The sequence below is a fragment of the Scylla paramamosain genome, chromosome 4 (genome assembly GCF_035594125.1).
Source record: "Scylla paramamosain isolate STU-SP2022 chromosome 4, ASM3559412v1, whole genome shotgun sequence".
Classification (NCBI taxonomy): Eukaryota; Metazoa; Arthropoda; class Malacostraca; order Decapoda; family Portunidae; genus Scylla; species Scylla paramamosain.
Window position 1 is genome coordinate 38764527 of NC_087154.1, and position 12500 is coordinate 38777026.

The window sequence follows — 12500 nt, forward strand, 5'->3', positions numbered from 1 at the left end:
AACTTACGTGTCCCTCCAGCACACTACAACACTATAAATAAACACACCCCTAACACATCACTAACACAATAGCGTAACAACTAATTATATCCATACACCTGCAGTCGGCAACCATTACCCACCTTTTTTTTATATATTATTACGTATTAAAGTTTTATGATCACCTTTTTCAATACCTGTGCTAATTAAGAAAGAAGGAAAAAAGGTATTATCAAATGTTCCTACCACAAAAGAAAGGGAGGGCGAGGTATGGTTTAATCTTCCACCTCTGACTGACGGCTCTCTCTCTTTTTTTTTTTTTTTTGCATCACATTAATTTTGTACTACACCAAATAATTAATTCTGCGTGGGAAAGTCATGTCCACTTCAGCATTTGAGAATAATTATTAGGTGATAATTAACTCTGGTATACCCGGAAAGAAATACTCTTTTTTTCTTTTTTTTTTTGTATGTGTGTGTGTGTGTGTGTGTGTGTGTGTTCAAGTATTAAAATCAATTAGCGTATGATGAAAGGTAAATTTAATACAAGTACTAGTTACCTGCGGCCTTGCTTCAGGGGTGGGGATGGGAGCAGGTGAAAGTGCAACAGTCATTTTCACCATCATTATTATCACCATCATTATTATTGTATATATCCTTGTCGTCATTATCGTGTTCTTCGTTATTGTCATCATCATCACCACTATCAATATAACCATCATCATCAACATCATCATCATCATCATCATCATTGTCAGTCATTATTATTATCATTGTCACCGTCGTCTTCGTTTTCATTATCATTATCACCACCATTATTACTATTATCATCATCATCACCACCACCACCACCACCACTACCATTATAATTATCATCATTATCATTACCACCACCACCACCACCACCACCACCATCATCATCATAACCGTAACTCTATTACTTTCATCTGTGCGTCACAATACGTAATTATAATACTGCATTATAGGGTCACATTACACCTTGAATAATGGGTATTGTTTACTATTATAATACTGCACTGTGTATACTGTATCGACACCTGCAGTGTGTGTGTGTGTGTGTGTGTGTGTGTGTGTGTGTGTGTGTGTGTGTGTGTGTATCCCTGTGAATCCTTATGCAGCTTCCACTATGTTCCTATGCTCTCTTGTTCTTATATGGATTATCGTCTTTGTACAACCTGTTTCCAAATATCCGATACATTAGCCAGACCATCATGAAGCCACGTCCTTGGCTAACATGCGCCTTAAGCTTCCCTCAAAACATATAACAAGAGTTGTTCACACCAAGGGAAGTGAAAAAGGTATCCCCTCTCTCTCTCTCTCTCTCTCTCTCTCTCTCTCTCTCTCTCTCTCTCTCTCTCTCTCTCTCTCTCTCTCTCTCTCTCTCTCTCTCTCTCTCTCTCTCTCTCTCTCGTTCCTTTAACCACTCCCAAAGACGCACACCTCCTTCTAGTCTTCACTCGTGGTAAGTAAGTAAGGGAACTACAGATTACACTGTTTCTGCCGTGTCATGCTTGTATAAGAGTGTTAAGCAATACACGTATCGAGATACTGCACAGGTGGAACATTTTGAAAAGCGCGGGTGCAGTGGTGGACTATCGAACACGTTTTCTTTTCTTCTCCGCGCTTGCTAGTTTTGATCGACGAGTGGCGGGAAAAGTGTGTCTTCTTCGCTCTAGTATCATAACTTTAAGCGAAATATTTAGTGGAGTAAATGTCAAGATATTGCTAAACTAGTGACTTGGAAAGTATGTACAATTTTTTTTTTCTAATTCATAATATGTACAAGTCTAAGTGAAATATTATGTTTGTGAATAATTATAATTGTGAATACGTTTTCTAATGGCCTCCAGGTGAAGAGAGACTGTGAGAGTCAAGTACAATAAAAGTTTAGGTGGACTGATAGGAGAAATTTCAAATGTTAATGTGAGTGAACGTCTCTAGCCATCTGTCAGATTAACCACCAGGTAAGACAAGTTTGTACGATTATTACAAACAGCTACGCGTCCTTAGCCGCCTCCAAGGGACAAGAGGGAGGCAGACAGATGTTCAAGTTGTATTACGCGAATGTGACGATGCGCAGTGTTACAAGTGTGTGTTGCAGTGAAGCGTTGAGGCTAGACGAGGAACAGCACAGTCTCATGTTTTGCCCTTGTGTGTTGTGAAGTGCTAAGGCTTGACAGAGGGAAGGACAACACTGCTTCATCATCTATCCTCTGTTTGGCGGGAAGTGTAAAGGTTTCACAGGAAGGTCAGAAGACAGAACAACACAGCTGCCACATCATAAGGTAAGCAATAAGTAACTTGATATTTTGATATGATTTGTTTCATCTCAAGTATATATACGTACTCGTACATACTGATATATTGAGTCTGATTCCGCCGTGTAGAACTTCTGGAGACGAAGGTAATACATGCATGTCTATACAGATACGTCAGAACTTCTTGGCCAGTTTAGCATGATAGGTTTATCGACTGCTACGTAATGAATGACAGCCTGATCTTATTCTCACCGTCTCTTCTCGATTCCTTTTTTTTTTTTTTTTACTCAGTATGTAAATAACGTGAAAATTTTACCAGCAGTTTATTGAAGTCTTTAATATCTTCCTATCTGAAACAGTTCTTGAAATATGCCCATGCAGACTTGATGACAGGAGCACCATCTTTGCAAGGCTTAATTCTTCATCTTACGTTAACTAGGCAAACACTGAATTAAAAAGTAACCACGTAATATTTTTTTTAACTTCTTTGACCTGCAGCCTCTATTACTGGAGGCTTGCTTGTACGTATGTATGGTGGTGATCAGCCAGGCATCATAATGGGAGTGGTCAGGCGGCAGACAATGGCAACAATAGCACTACTCATTCAAAGGCTGGAGGGGAACACAAACACAATATGCTGTTCCCATACTTTGTTCTCGACACATTCACTCTCAGCATCCCCCTCACAAACTCGCCCAAATTCCAGTATTCTGCAACTTCAGTCCAACATACCAAAAACATTTTTATTGCGTTTTGAGTAACATAGCTAGTTGTTATCTGAGCTTGCTTCGAAGCCATGCAATGTTCAAAGTATAGCATTTTTCTTTTTTTTTTTTTTTACACCTGTCAAAATAATACGAAGTCTAATGAAAATAAGTGAATGTGGATGTGTGCCCATCTCTTTATCATCATCATCATCATCATTTCGTTTCACATCCTTATTTTCTCCCATCTCTACAGCAATTATTAAACCTGTGTTCTCTTTCCTGCAACCTTCCCTCCCCAACTCATTCTTTCAGACACCCTTACTGCCTTCCTCCACCCCACTTACTATTTAACCTTGCATCTTCATACCTCCACTTCACCCTTTCCATCACCTTCCCCCTCACCCCAAACCTTCTCTTTTCCTCCCTAAATCATTTCCTCCAGCACTCTTATTACCCTCTTCCATCCCTCTTCGCCCCTTCATCTTGATATCTCCATTTCTCTCATTCTCCCATCTTCTATTGCTTTCAACAGTCATACTAACCCACTCACTGCATTCACTCTTCACTCCTGTATCATCACACTTCCGTTCCACCCTTTCCTTCATTTCACACTAAACCAATCCTACCTCAGCCTCATCCACTGTTACAGCTATACACTTATCCAGACCCAAATACCCCACCCATCCGATCCTGCAAACTCCTTTCTCCCTCACGCCCTCCAACCGCCTTCCCTTCTCCCCCAACGCATTTCACTCATCCTCTCTCCTTCCTTTCTCCCACCCACTCCACACACCCTTCTCTCCTCCCACCCACTACGACTGCCCTCCTCCCCAGCCGTTTTCCTCTCCCCTCTCCCCTCACTCCAGCAGTTCTCTCGTCTCCCCCAGCCACTCTAGCTATCCTCTCCGCCCCTTTACTCACCCCTTGGTCATGCACGTTGAGGAAGAGCGTGGCATATCCCGTGGCCAGCAGCATGTTGGTGGGAAAGTAGAGGTTCATCATGATCACAGTCCAGCGACGCGTCAGTTCGAAGTCAACCTGAAGAGGGAGAAATATTCAGTGGTTGATTAGATTGACTGAGTAGTGAGAGATACATTTTTTTTTTTTTTCTATGTAGGAGGGAAACTGGCTGGTGGTAAAAAAAAAAATGTGAAAAAGAAAGGACTAAATAGGTGTCAGCCCCTATAGAAAAGCCGAGAGGTATATATACGAGTATATATATATATATATATATATATATATATATATATATATATATATATATATATATATATATATATATATATATATATATATATATATATATATATATATATATATATATATATATATATATATATATATAGTATTATAATAATAATGATAACAGTATATTGTAACGATAAGTATAACAGTTGGTCTGGAAATAGATACGTACATGGAATTAATTAAGTGATAGTTTGTACCGTGATATGATCAAAATAATAGGATGTTAAAATAAAAAATCCAATGATCATAGACCATATTATTAAAGACAATTAACACGATATCTCGTAATGAATGGGAAATTAATGAAAGATACTTTGAGTAGCAATAAAGATAAATATAAACAAAACATTGAAATGTAAAACGATAACGACGAATGATAATATAGAAGTTTTTAAAATGCTTTGTGATATCTGGAAATAAATAGATATTTAAATAAAATTGATAAAACGAAATACACCAAACTGCAATAGAGAAAATATAGAGGTGATTGTGGATGATCAAGAGAGACGAATAACAACAAAGAAATGTAATGGAAACAATACATAATATCTGAAAATAGATACGAGGGCAAATATAGAAATATACAAAATTAATAGAAAGAGATACGCTCGACTGCAATAAAGAGAATATAATATAGATATTAATAAATAAATAAACAGAGACGAATAATAGCAAAGAAAATAATCAAAATAATGCATGATATCTGAAAATAGATACGAGGACAAGTATATGACATTAATAAAGAGAGATAAGCTAAACAGCAATAGAGAGAAAATAACATAGATAATAATAAAAGAATAATACAGACGAGTAATGACTAAGAAATACAATAGAAATAATAAATGATCCAAAGACAAATACTCGCATGTAAAATGAATTAAAAAAGAAAGGAAAAAAATAACATACGGTAGAATGAGCACCAGTAGTAATAAAGAGAGGAATGAACAAAGTAATAAGAGGAGAAGCAGTCAGGCAGGGCGAGTGGTTACCGGGAGAATGGTGGCTAATGCACGTTACTTGATGCGGGAAATGATAAATCTTCCCAGTCTTTTGATCGAGGATTCCTGCAGGTGATTTCCGGGGTTTTACTGCGCTCCGGAGGCTGGGGTTGTGCTGTCCTGCTGGCTGTGTTTGTCTGCCCGTCTGTCTGTCTGTCTGTCTGCCCGTCTGTCTGTCTGTCTGTCTGTCTGTCTTTCTGTCTTTCTCTCTCTCTCTCTCTCTCTCTCTCTCTCTCTCTCTCTCTCTCTCTCTCTCTCTCTCTCTCTCTCTCTCTCTCTCTCTCTCTCTCTCTTATTTGCTTGTCTGCTTGTTTACTTGTTTGTTTGTGTTTATGTAGTTGTTTGTTTTATCATTCTGTGCTGCAAGGTTTATGTACTAGTGCACCTCCGTATATACTTCTTCTCCTCCTCCTCCTCCTCCTCCTCCTCCTTTACTTCAACCACTACTGTTATTACTTCTTCTTATTATTATTCTTATTCTTATTCTTTTTCTTATTCTTATTTTTTTCTTCTTTTTCTTTTCTTCTTTTTCTTCTTATTATTTATCCTTCTCCTCCTCTTCCTCTTCCTCTTCCAGTCCTCTATGCCTCTCTCATCTTTCTTTTACTAATTTCTACATTTAATCTCTTCATCTCAACGACAAGGGGCATTCACTCGCTGACAGTCTTCATTTATTGCACATCACTCACAACCTTCCTTACCGCAAAGAGAGAGAGAGAGAGAGAGAGAGAGAGAGAGAGAGAGAGAGAGAGAGAGAGAGAGAGAGAGAGAATCAGCGTTGGTAGCTAGTAGTAGGCTCGACAGCACTCCATCTTGTACTGCTTCTTGACGTGGGCTGACGCTAATCTTCTTAGTGATTCCTGCTACCCCTTCCTTCGCCGTCTTCTTGATGTTAAAGATTCTAGTCATGCTTTTTCTGTTGTATCTTCTGTTGTTGTGATTGTTTGCAACTTCGCTCCTGGTCCATCATTTCTCCATTTCTCTATCGTGTTCCCTTCTCTCTTCCCCGATCTTCTGTACATGAGTCTTATCCAGTTGTTCTTGTCTATTGTGTTTTCCTCCGTTATTCTTATTCTTTGTAACTTCGCTCCTTGTCCATCATTCCTTCATCTGTCTATCATATTCTCCTTTTCACCCTCGATATTCTCCCTTCAACAAGTGTCCGTTCTCCAGTATTTTATTTATTTTTCTTTTTTTTATTATTTTATTTTATTTATTTTATTTATTTATTTATTTTTTAACAGGTTCCTCATCTCTTTTTACTTCTAGTTCCCTCCGCTGCTCCCGTTAGGTGTCGCCACAGCGGATCAACCTTCCCTAACGCACTGGTTCTACTACACCTTCTTCAGTCACACCCATTGCACGTATGTCTTCTTTCACTGCATCCATAAACTTTTTTCTCTCTTGTACGGGCGAAATGCGAAGACTGCCCCCTGTTTCACTTTAGTTAGTGCGGCTGTTAGGATGGAAGGGCTGTTGCGTGGCCGTTGCATTGTTGTTTTTGTATCAGTTTTACATTAGCTGGCCATTCCATCGTGTGTCCCCTCAAGGAAAACGACCGAAGCTGTCTATCACAAAAGCTGTCACCGTGGAGTGTCTTGCGCCCTTCCCACGTGTTTTCCTCCTATTCCTTCTCCCCCTCCCTTCTTTTCGCGTGTCTTAATCTCTTTCTTCACTCCTTTCCTTCCATTTTTCTCTTGTCCTCATTTCTTTCATCTCCTTCTCTCTTCCTTTTCTGTTGTATGTCTTTATTCGTTTCTTTCTGTATTTATTTATTTTATTCATTTTTTTCTTGTCATCCTTCGCCACTCTTTTCTTCCATTGTTCCCTTTTCGTCTTTTTTTTCGAACTTTTCTTCCTCTCTTTCTTTTCTCCTATTTCTCCGTCTCGTCTTTGTCTTCATCTTTTCCTTAAATCTTTTCTTCACCCATTCCTTTCTCTTTCATCTTCTTTATATTTTTCTTACTGTTCCTTCCTCATCTTCCTCCTCCTTTCCTCGTCTCTTCTTCCCCTCTTCCTTACCTCTTCCCTAACTCTTTCCCCCTTCCACCTGCTATCTTCCTCCTCTTCCTCCTCCTCCTCCTCCTTCATCCCTACCCTAACATTTTTCTCCTGCTTCTTCCTTTCCCATATATTCTTCCAGCTCTCCTCATCCCTCCCTTCTTCTTCACGTCTTCCCTTCTTTCACCTGTCTCACGTCTTTCCTCACTCTTTCTCCAGCCTTCTTTCCGCCCTTCCTTCCACCAAATAGCTGCTGTGAAGTGAAATTCAAGACTACCACTTGGCCATTATTTTCACCGTCTTAGTTTTTTTCACTTGCAGCTTTTCTGAAAGTTCAACTCCACAATCAACGGTGAAGATAAAGCTTTTTTTTTCTTTCTGTGTTGTTATTATTTTTTTTTATCTTAAGTTTGACGTGAAGTACGAAAGATTGAAATGAAGTTTTTTTTTTATTAATCAAGGAGTAAATAAATGAATAAAGAAATAGGTAATGGTCAGAAACAAATGGATGGATTGATTAGGAAAGACGGAAGAAAGACAGATAATAGACAGGAATGGACAGATAAAAAAAAAATGGATAGATTAATTAGGAAAGATAGATAAAAGACAGATAACAGGCAAGAATATACATAAAAAAAAGGATAGATTAATTATAGGAATGGATAAATGGATAGATTAATTCAAGATGACTTCGTAAAACTGGTGTAGCTTCGGCTCATTATAATACGCCCGTGTTTCATTTTTATTAAAAGCGTTGCACGTGTGTCATTTTATTTTATTTATTTATTTATTTACTGGCGGGACGGGACAGCTGTGTGTGACGCGTTACGTGGCATTTGTCAGCTCGTGATGAAAATGAGGTACTGTTGTTTATATTACTCATATGCTTGTGTAGTAGGATAGGTGGACTGACGGATGAACAGATAGATGGATGGATAGACACACAGACACAGAGGTAAATAGAAAGATAGAGTAACAGATTGATAGATGGACGAAATAGACACACTGACAGAGAGGCAAATAGAAAGATAGAGTAACAGATTGATGGATGGACGAAATAGACACACAGACAGAGAGGTAAATAGAAAGATAGAGTAACAGATTGATGGATGGACAGACAGACAGACACAGAGGTAAATAGAAAGATAGAGTAACAGATTGATGGATGGACGAAATAGACACACAGACAGAGAGGTAAATAGAAAGATAGAGTAACAGATTGATAGACAGACAGACAGACAGACAGACAGACAGGTATATAGATGAATATATGGATGGGTGAATAAATGGATGGACAGACAGACAGACTGATAGGTAAATAGATAGATGGGTTAATAGATGGATGGATCAGACAGATATACCTACGAGTATATTTAGATATGTAGATGGATATATAGATTGATCGACAGACACACAGAGAGAGAGTAGAGAGAGAGAGAGAGAGAGAGAGAGAGAGAGAGAGAGAGAGAGAGAGAGAGAGAGAGAGAGAGAGAGAGAGAGACTGAATACTTTAATGCACAAACCCGGAGGTATAATATTTAAGTTACACTTGGTACTGGTCAGACGTCATGTAGATGAATTTATTTAGCAGAGTCAAAAGTAGAAACCCCGAAAAAACATTAAAGTTATATTTAGCACTAGTCGAAAAACATCTGTATTATTTTCTCCAAGTATTTTTAAGTATTTAACTATTTTACTGCTGTCGACGTCCTTCGTTAACCTTCACTGCATTGTAAAAACTGTTTGCTTAGAGACAGAAGAAAGAAAAGAGAAAATAGAAAATTAGTTTTGTTCTCTTTTGCAAGACAGAAATACATATATATCTCTCAGGCCAGCAGTCCTACAAGGGATGGCCCAGACAAAGCACCACACACTCATACACACATCATTCACACTCTAAAGCCCAGTTGAAATATCTAAGCGAGTGTATTATAGGAGAAAATGTGTCTATATAGTTGTTGATGATTGCGATTAAAGGAGAAATTGTCAAGCAGAGAAAAGGTTAAGCAACGTTACATCATGTCTTGCTTCAGCTGTACAACTCTTAAGTTCCTTCCCCTGCAGGTGGAGGAAGAAAATAATCCTCAACTCACTGTGAATTGTGTTGCATTATGTTGTGACTGAATTTTGTAATGTGCCCGGTATTGATGCCTGTCCGTCAGCTTAGGTTAAGAGTTCACATCAAGTTACGTCATGTACCTCTGTCAGTCACGTTATATATGCCGCTGCAAATTAGTGTGCTGAGAGATCGTGTAGAGCCATGTCAGATGATCACGTCAGCTCATGTCACAGTCAGATCAGGTCATGCTGCTGGTCACGTAGCTCATGCTAAAAAGTTATGTAACGTCATGTTAGAGAGTCATGTTTTAGATGTGTCATGCCAGCGAGTCACGTCACAGGTCATGTCAGGGAGTCACGTCACAGGTCATGTCAGGGAGTCGCGTCTCAGGTCATGTCAGGGAGTCGCGTCACAGGTCATGTCAGGGAGTCGCGTCTCAGGTCATGTCAGGGAGTCACGTCACAGGTCATGTCAGGGAGTCACGTCACAGGTCATGTCAGGGAGTCACGTCACAGGTCATGTCAGGGAGTCACGTCACAGGTCATGTCAGGAAGTCGCGTCACAGGTCATGTCAGGGACTCGTGTCACATATCATGTCAGGAAGTCACGTCAGAGGTCATGTTAGTCACAAAACTGTCACGTGACGTCATCTCTCTCTCTCTCTCTCTCTCTCTCTCTCTCTCTCTCTCTCTCTCTCTCTCTCTCTCTCTCTCTCTCTCTCTCTCTCTCTCTCTCTCTCTCTCTCTCGGCAACTTTGCACTATAATTTTGATAGTTGTGAGCGGTAATTAGGAGATAATAGTGATAAACTGTGGCCTTGTACGTAATCATTATCATTTTGTTACTTTCCCTTTTCCCTCGAATACTTTTAACAGGATGAAGTGGAGGTTACTGGGATTTTGAAGGGTGTTTTCATGTTTTTGGTGATAGTTTAACAAGGTTTCTGCATCACCAATGGGAAAACACCCAAGAGAACCTGACGCACCATTCCTATGGCCTCTGAAAATAGTCTTTATAAGAGAACAAAGCGTTTCAGAATACAAGCTTTAATCACAAATGCATAGTGATAGTCTTTAGTTTTTCTTTTTTCCTCTGTAAGCATTTCTCGTACTAAGGACACGCACGCACGCTTCACCCACTTTACCCGAGGGCTTAATCATGAAAAAGAACAATTCTACCCTCAAGTAATTAATATGCACGTCCCGACAACTTAATTCTAACGCTGAATCTCTCTCTCTCTCTCTCTCTCTCTCTCTCTCTCTCTCTCTCTCTCTCTCTCTCTCTCTCTCTCTCTCTCTCTCTCTCTCTCTCTCTCTCTCTCTCTCAGTGGCGGGAAAGAGTTACCACAAATGCCAGTGCCAGCAGTGTCCGGGGGTGTGGTGAGGTAGATAAGCACCAAGACTCTGCACGGGCGGGACACTGTACACGCACCTACACCCACACTACAACCCCAACGTGACCGAGGTGCTGCAATTACTTGTAGATATCTTGTTAGGCTACTGGATTAACAATATCTTTCATCTTTCCGTGTTTCGTCTTCCTTTAGTTGAGATTTGTCAGGTTACCACACCTCCGCCTTCTCCATTTCTTCTTTCTTATTCATTTTTTCTTTTCTTGTTCAGTTTTAACTTAATGTAGTAGAACTTAATGTAGGTTTATTACACATTTAAGTCACTCTCCGCTTCTCAGTACTGTCCACCCATCACAAGAACATAGGAAAACTGTAAGAAGCCATCAGACTTAGAACGTGGCGGTCCCTGTATAAAAATGCCTTCCTATTTCCACTTATCATAACCGTCCATAAATTTGTCGGGTTATTTAAAGCTTCGTATCGCCTCGGCACTAACAACCTTTTTTTTTTTTTTTTTTTTGCCTATTCGATTTATCTACCACCCTTTTTCAGAACCAATTTCTTCCTATGTCTTTTTATTTATACATATGACTTTGTTAAGCATGACTCCATTATTTCTTGTCCTCTCCTGGTTACTGACTGAGGATTTCGTCTATATCACCACCCACTCCAACACCAGTTTACACCGCCACGCTCTCGTCACTCGTCACACACTCCCATGCCATTCAAAACGCCTAAAAAAAAAAAAAAAAAAAAAATACCAACCCATCGTTGTCTATTTCCACCATCTCATCCAACCCACACCACCCATGGCTGTCCTTGCATCAGTGTCTCCAACTCACCCACGCCCTGTAACAATCCACGACCCTTGCCTCACAGTGTCTCCAACTCACCCACGCCCTGTAACAATCCACGACCCTTGCCTCACAGTGTCTCCAACTCACCCACGCCTCTCAGCGTTGCCCTGTAACAACCCACGATCCTCGGCTCACGCCTCACCCCGCTCGCCCTCTCGCCCACGCCGCCCATCGCTGTCCCCCATTAACTGCCGTGGAGTTGATGGCCCTAATCCATCGTGGCGCCTCCCCCTCGCAACACAGGAGGGGCGGCGATGAGTCCCAGTAATGACGACCACTACGCGCCAGACACAAGGACGCGCAACGACTAGACGACTATACACATATGGAGCACATAGGATACATAGGTGCGGTGCGATACATGCATACACATACATACATGTTTTCTGATAAAGTATACCTGATTTTGTTTTTCCTTTCTTTCAGTGACATGCACTCTGCTAAACTCTGAAACGCTCTGCTTGATTTATACACGCACATATATATACTCTAGTAAACTGTGTATCCGATTCTGTTTTTTTCCTCTTTTTTTTTTTTTTGTGTGTGTGTGACTTTTGCATACTTTAGTAAATTCTGAAATTCTCTGTCTGATACAGTTGTTCCTCCTCTTCAGTTAAATATATACGTACATAATTATATACTCTGGTGAACTCTGAACTCTGTCTGATTCTCTTCCTTGCATTTTCTTCGTATTTTTTTTTCTTCTTCTTCTTTTGTATTCTGTGAGTGAGAATGATTGATTGACTAGCTGACACAAGGCGCCGAAACAACTCCAGGTGTGAAGCGTTGCGTTATTTCGAAAGAACACCACCAAGGACTTACACCGCCAGGGACTCACACCGCCAGGGACTCACCGAAAGCGTGCTGTAGCGAGTCTGGTTGTCCCCGATGTAGGTGACCGTTGATCGGAAGTTCCTCACCACGTAGAGAGGCAGCTCCTCCAGGCCAAAGTACTCCGCCACCGCCTCGTCTTGCACGAAGGATACGTTCTCCTGCCTGACTGACGCCAACTTGATCAGCAC

The 12500-nt window shown here is 40.3% G+C and overlaps 1 protein-coding gene across 1 annotated transcript in view; it reads right to left on the bottom strand.

Moving 5' to 3' along the window:
- LOC135097512 (uncharacterized) overlaps window positions 1–12500 on the bottom strand; it is a 39894-nt gene that overhangs the window by 6762 nt on the left and 20632 nt on the right. Inside the window, exons 6-7 of the mRNA XM_063999458.1 lie at window positions 12333–12500; window positions 3887–4003 (exon numbers count right to left, since the gene is read on the bottom strand). The exon at window positions 12333–12500 is cut by the window's right edge and continues 61 nt beyond it. Coding sequence (XP_063855528.1) covers window positions 3887–4003; window positions 12333–12500 — 285 coding nt within the window. The remainder of the gene's footprint in view (window positions 1–3886; window positions 4004–12332) is intronic.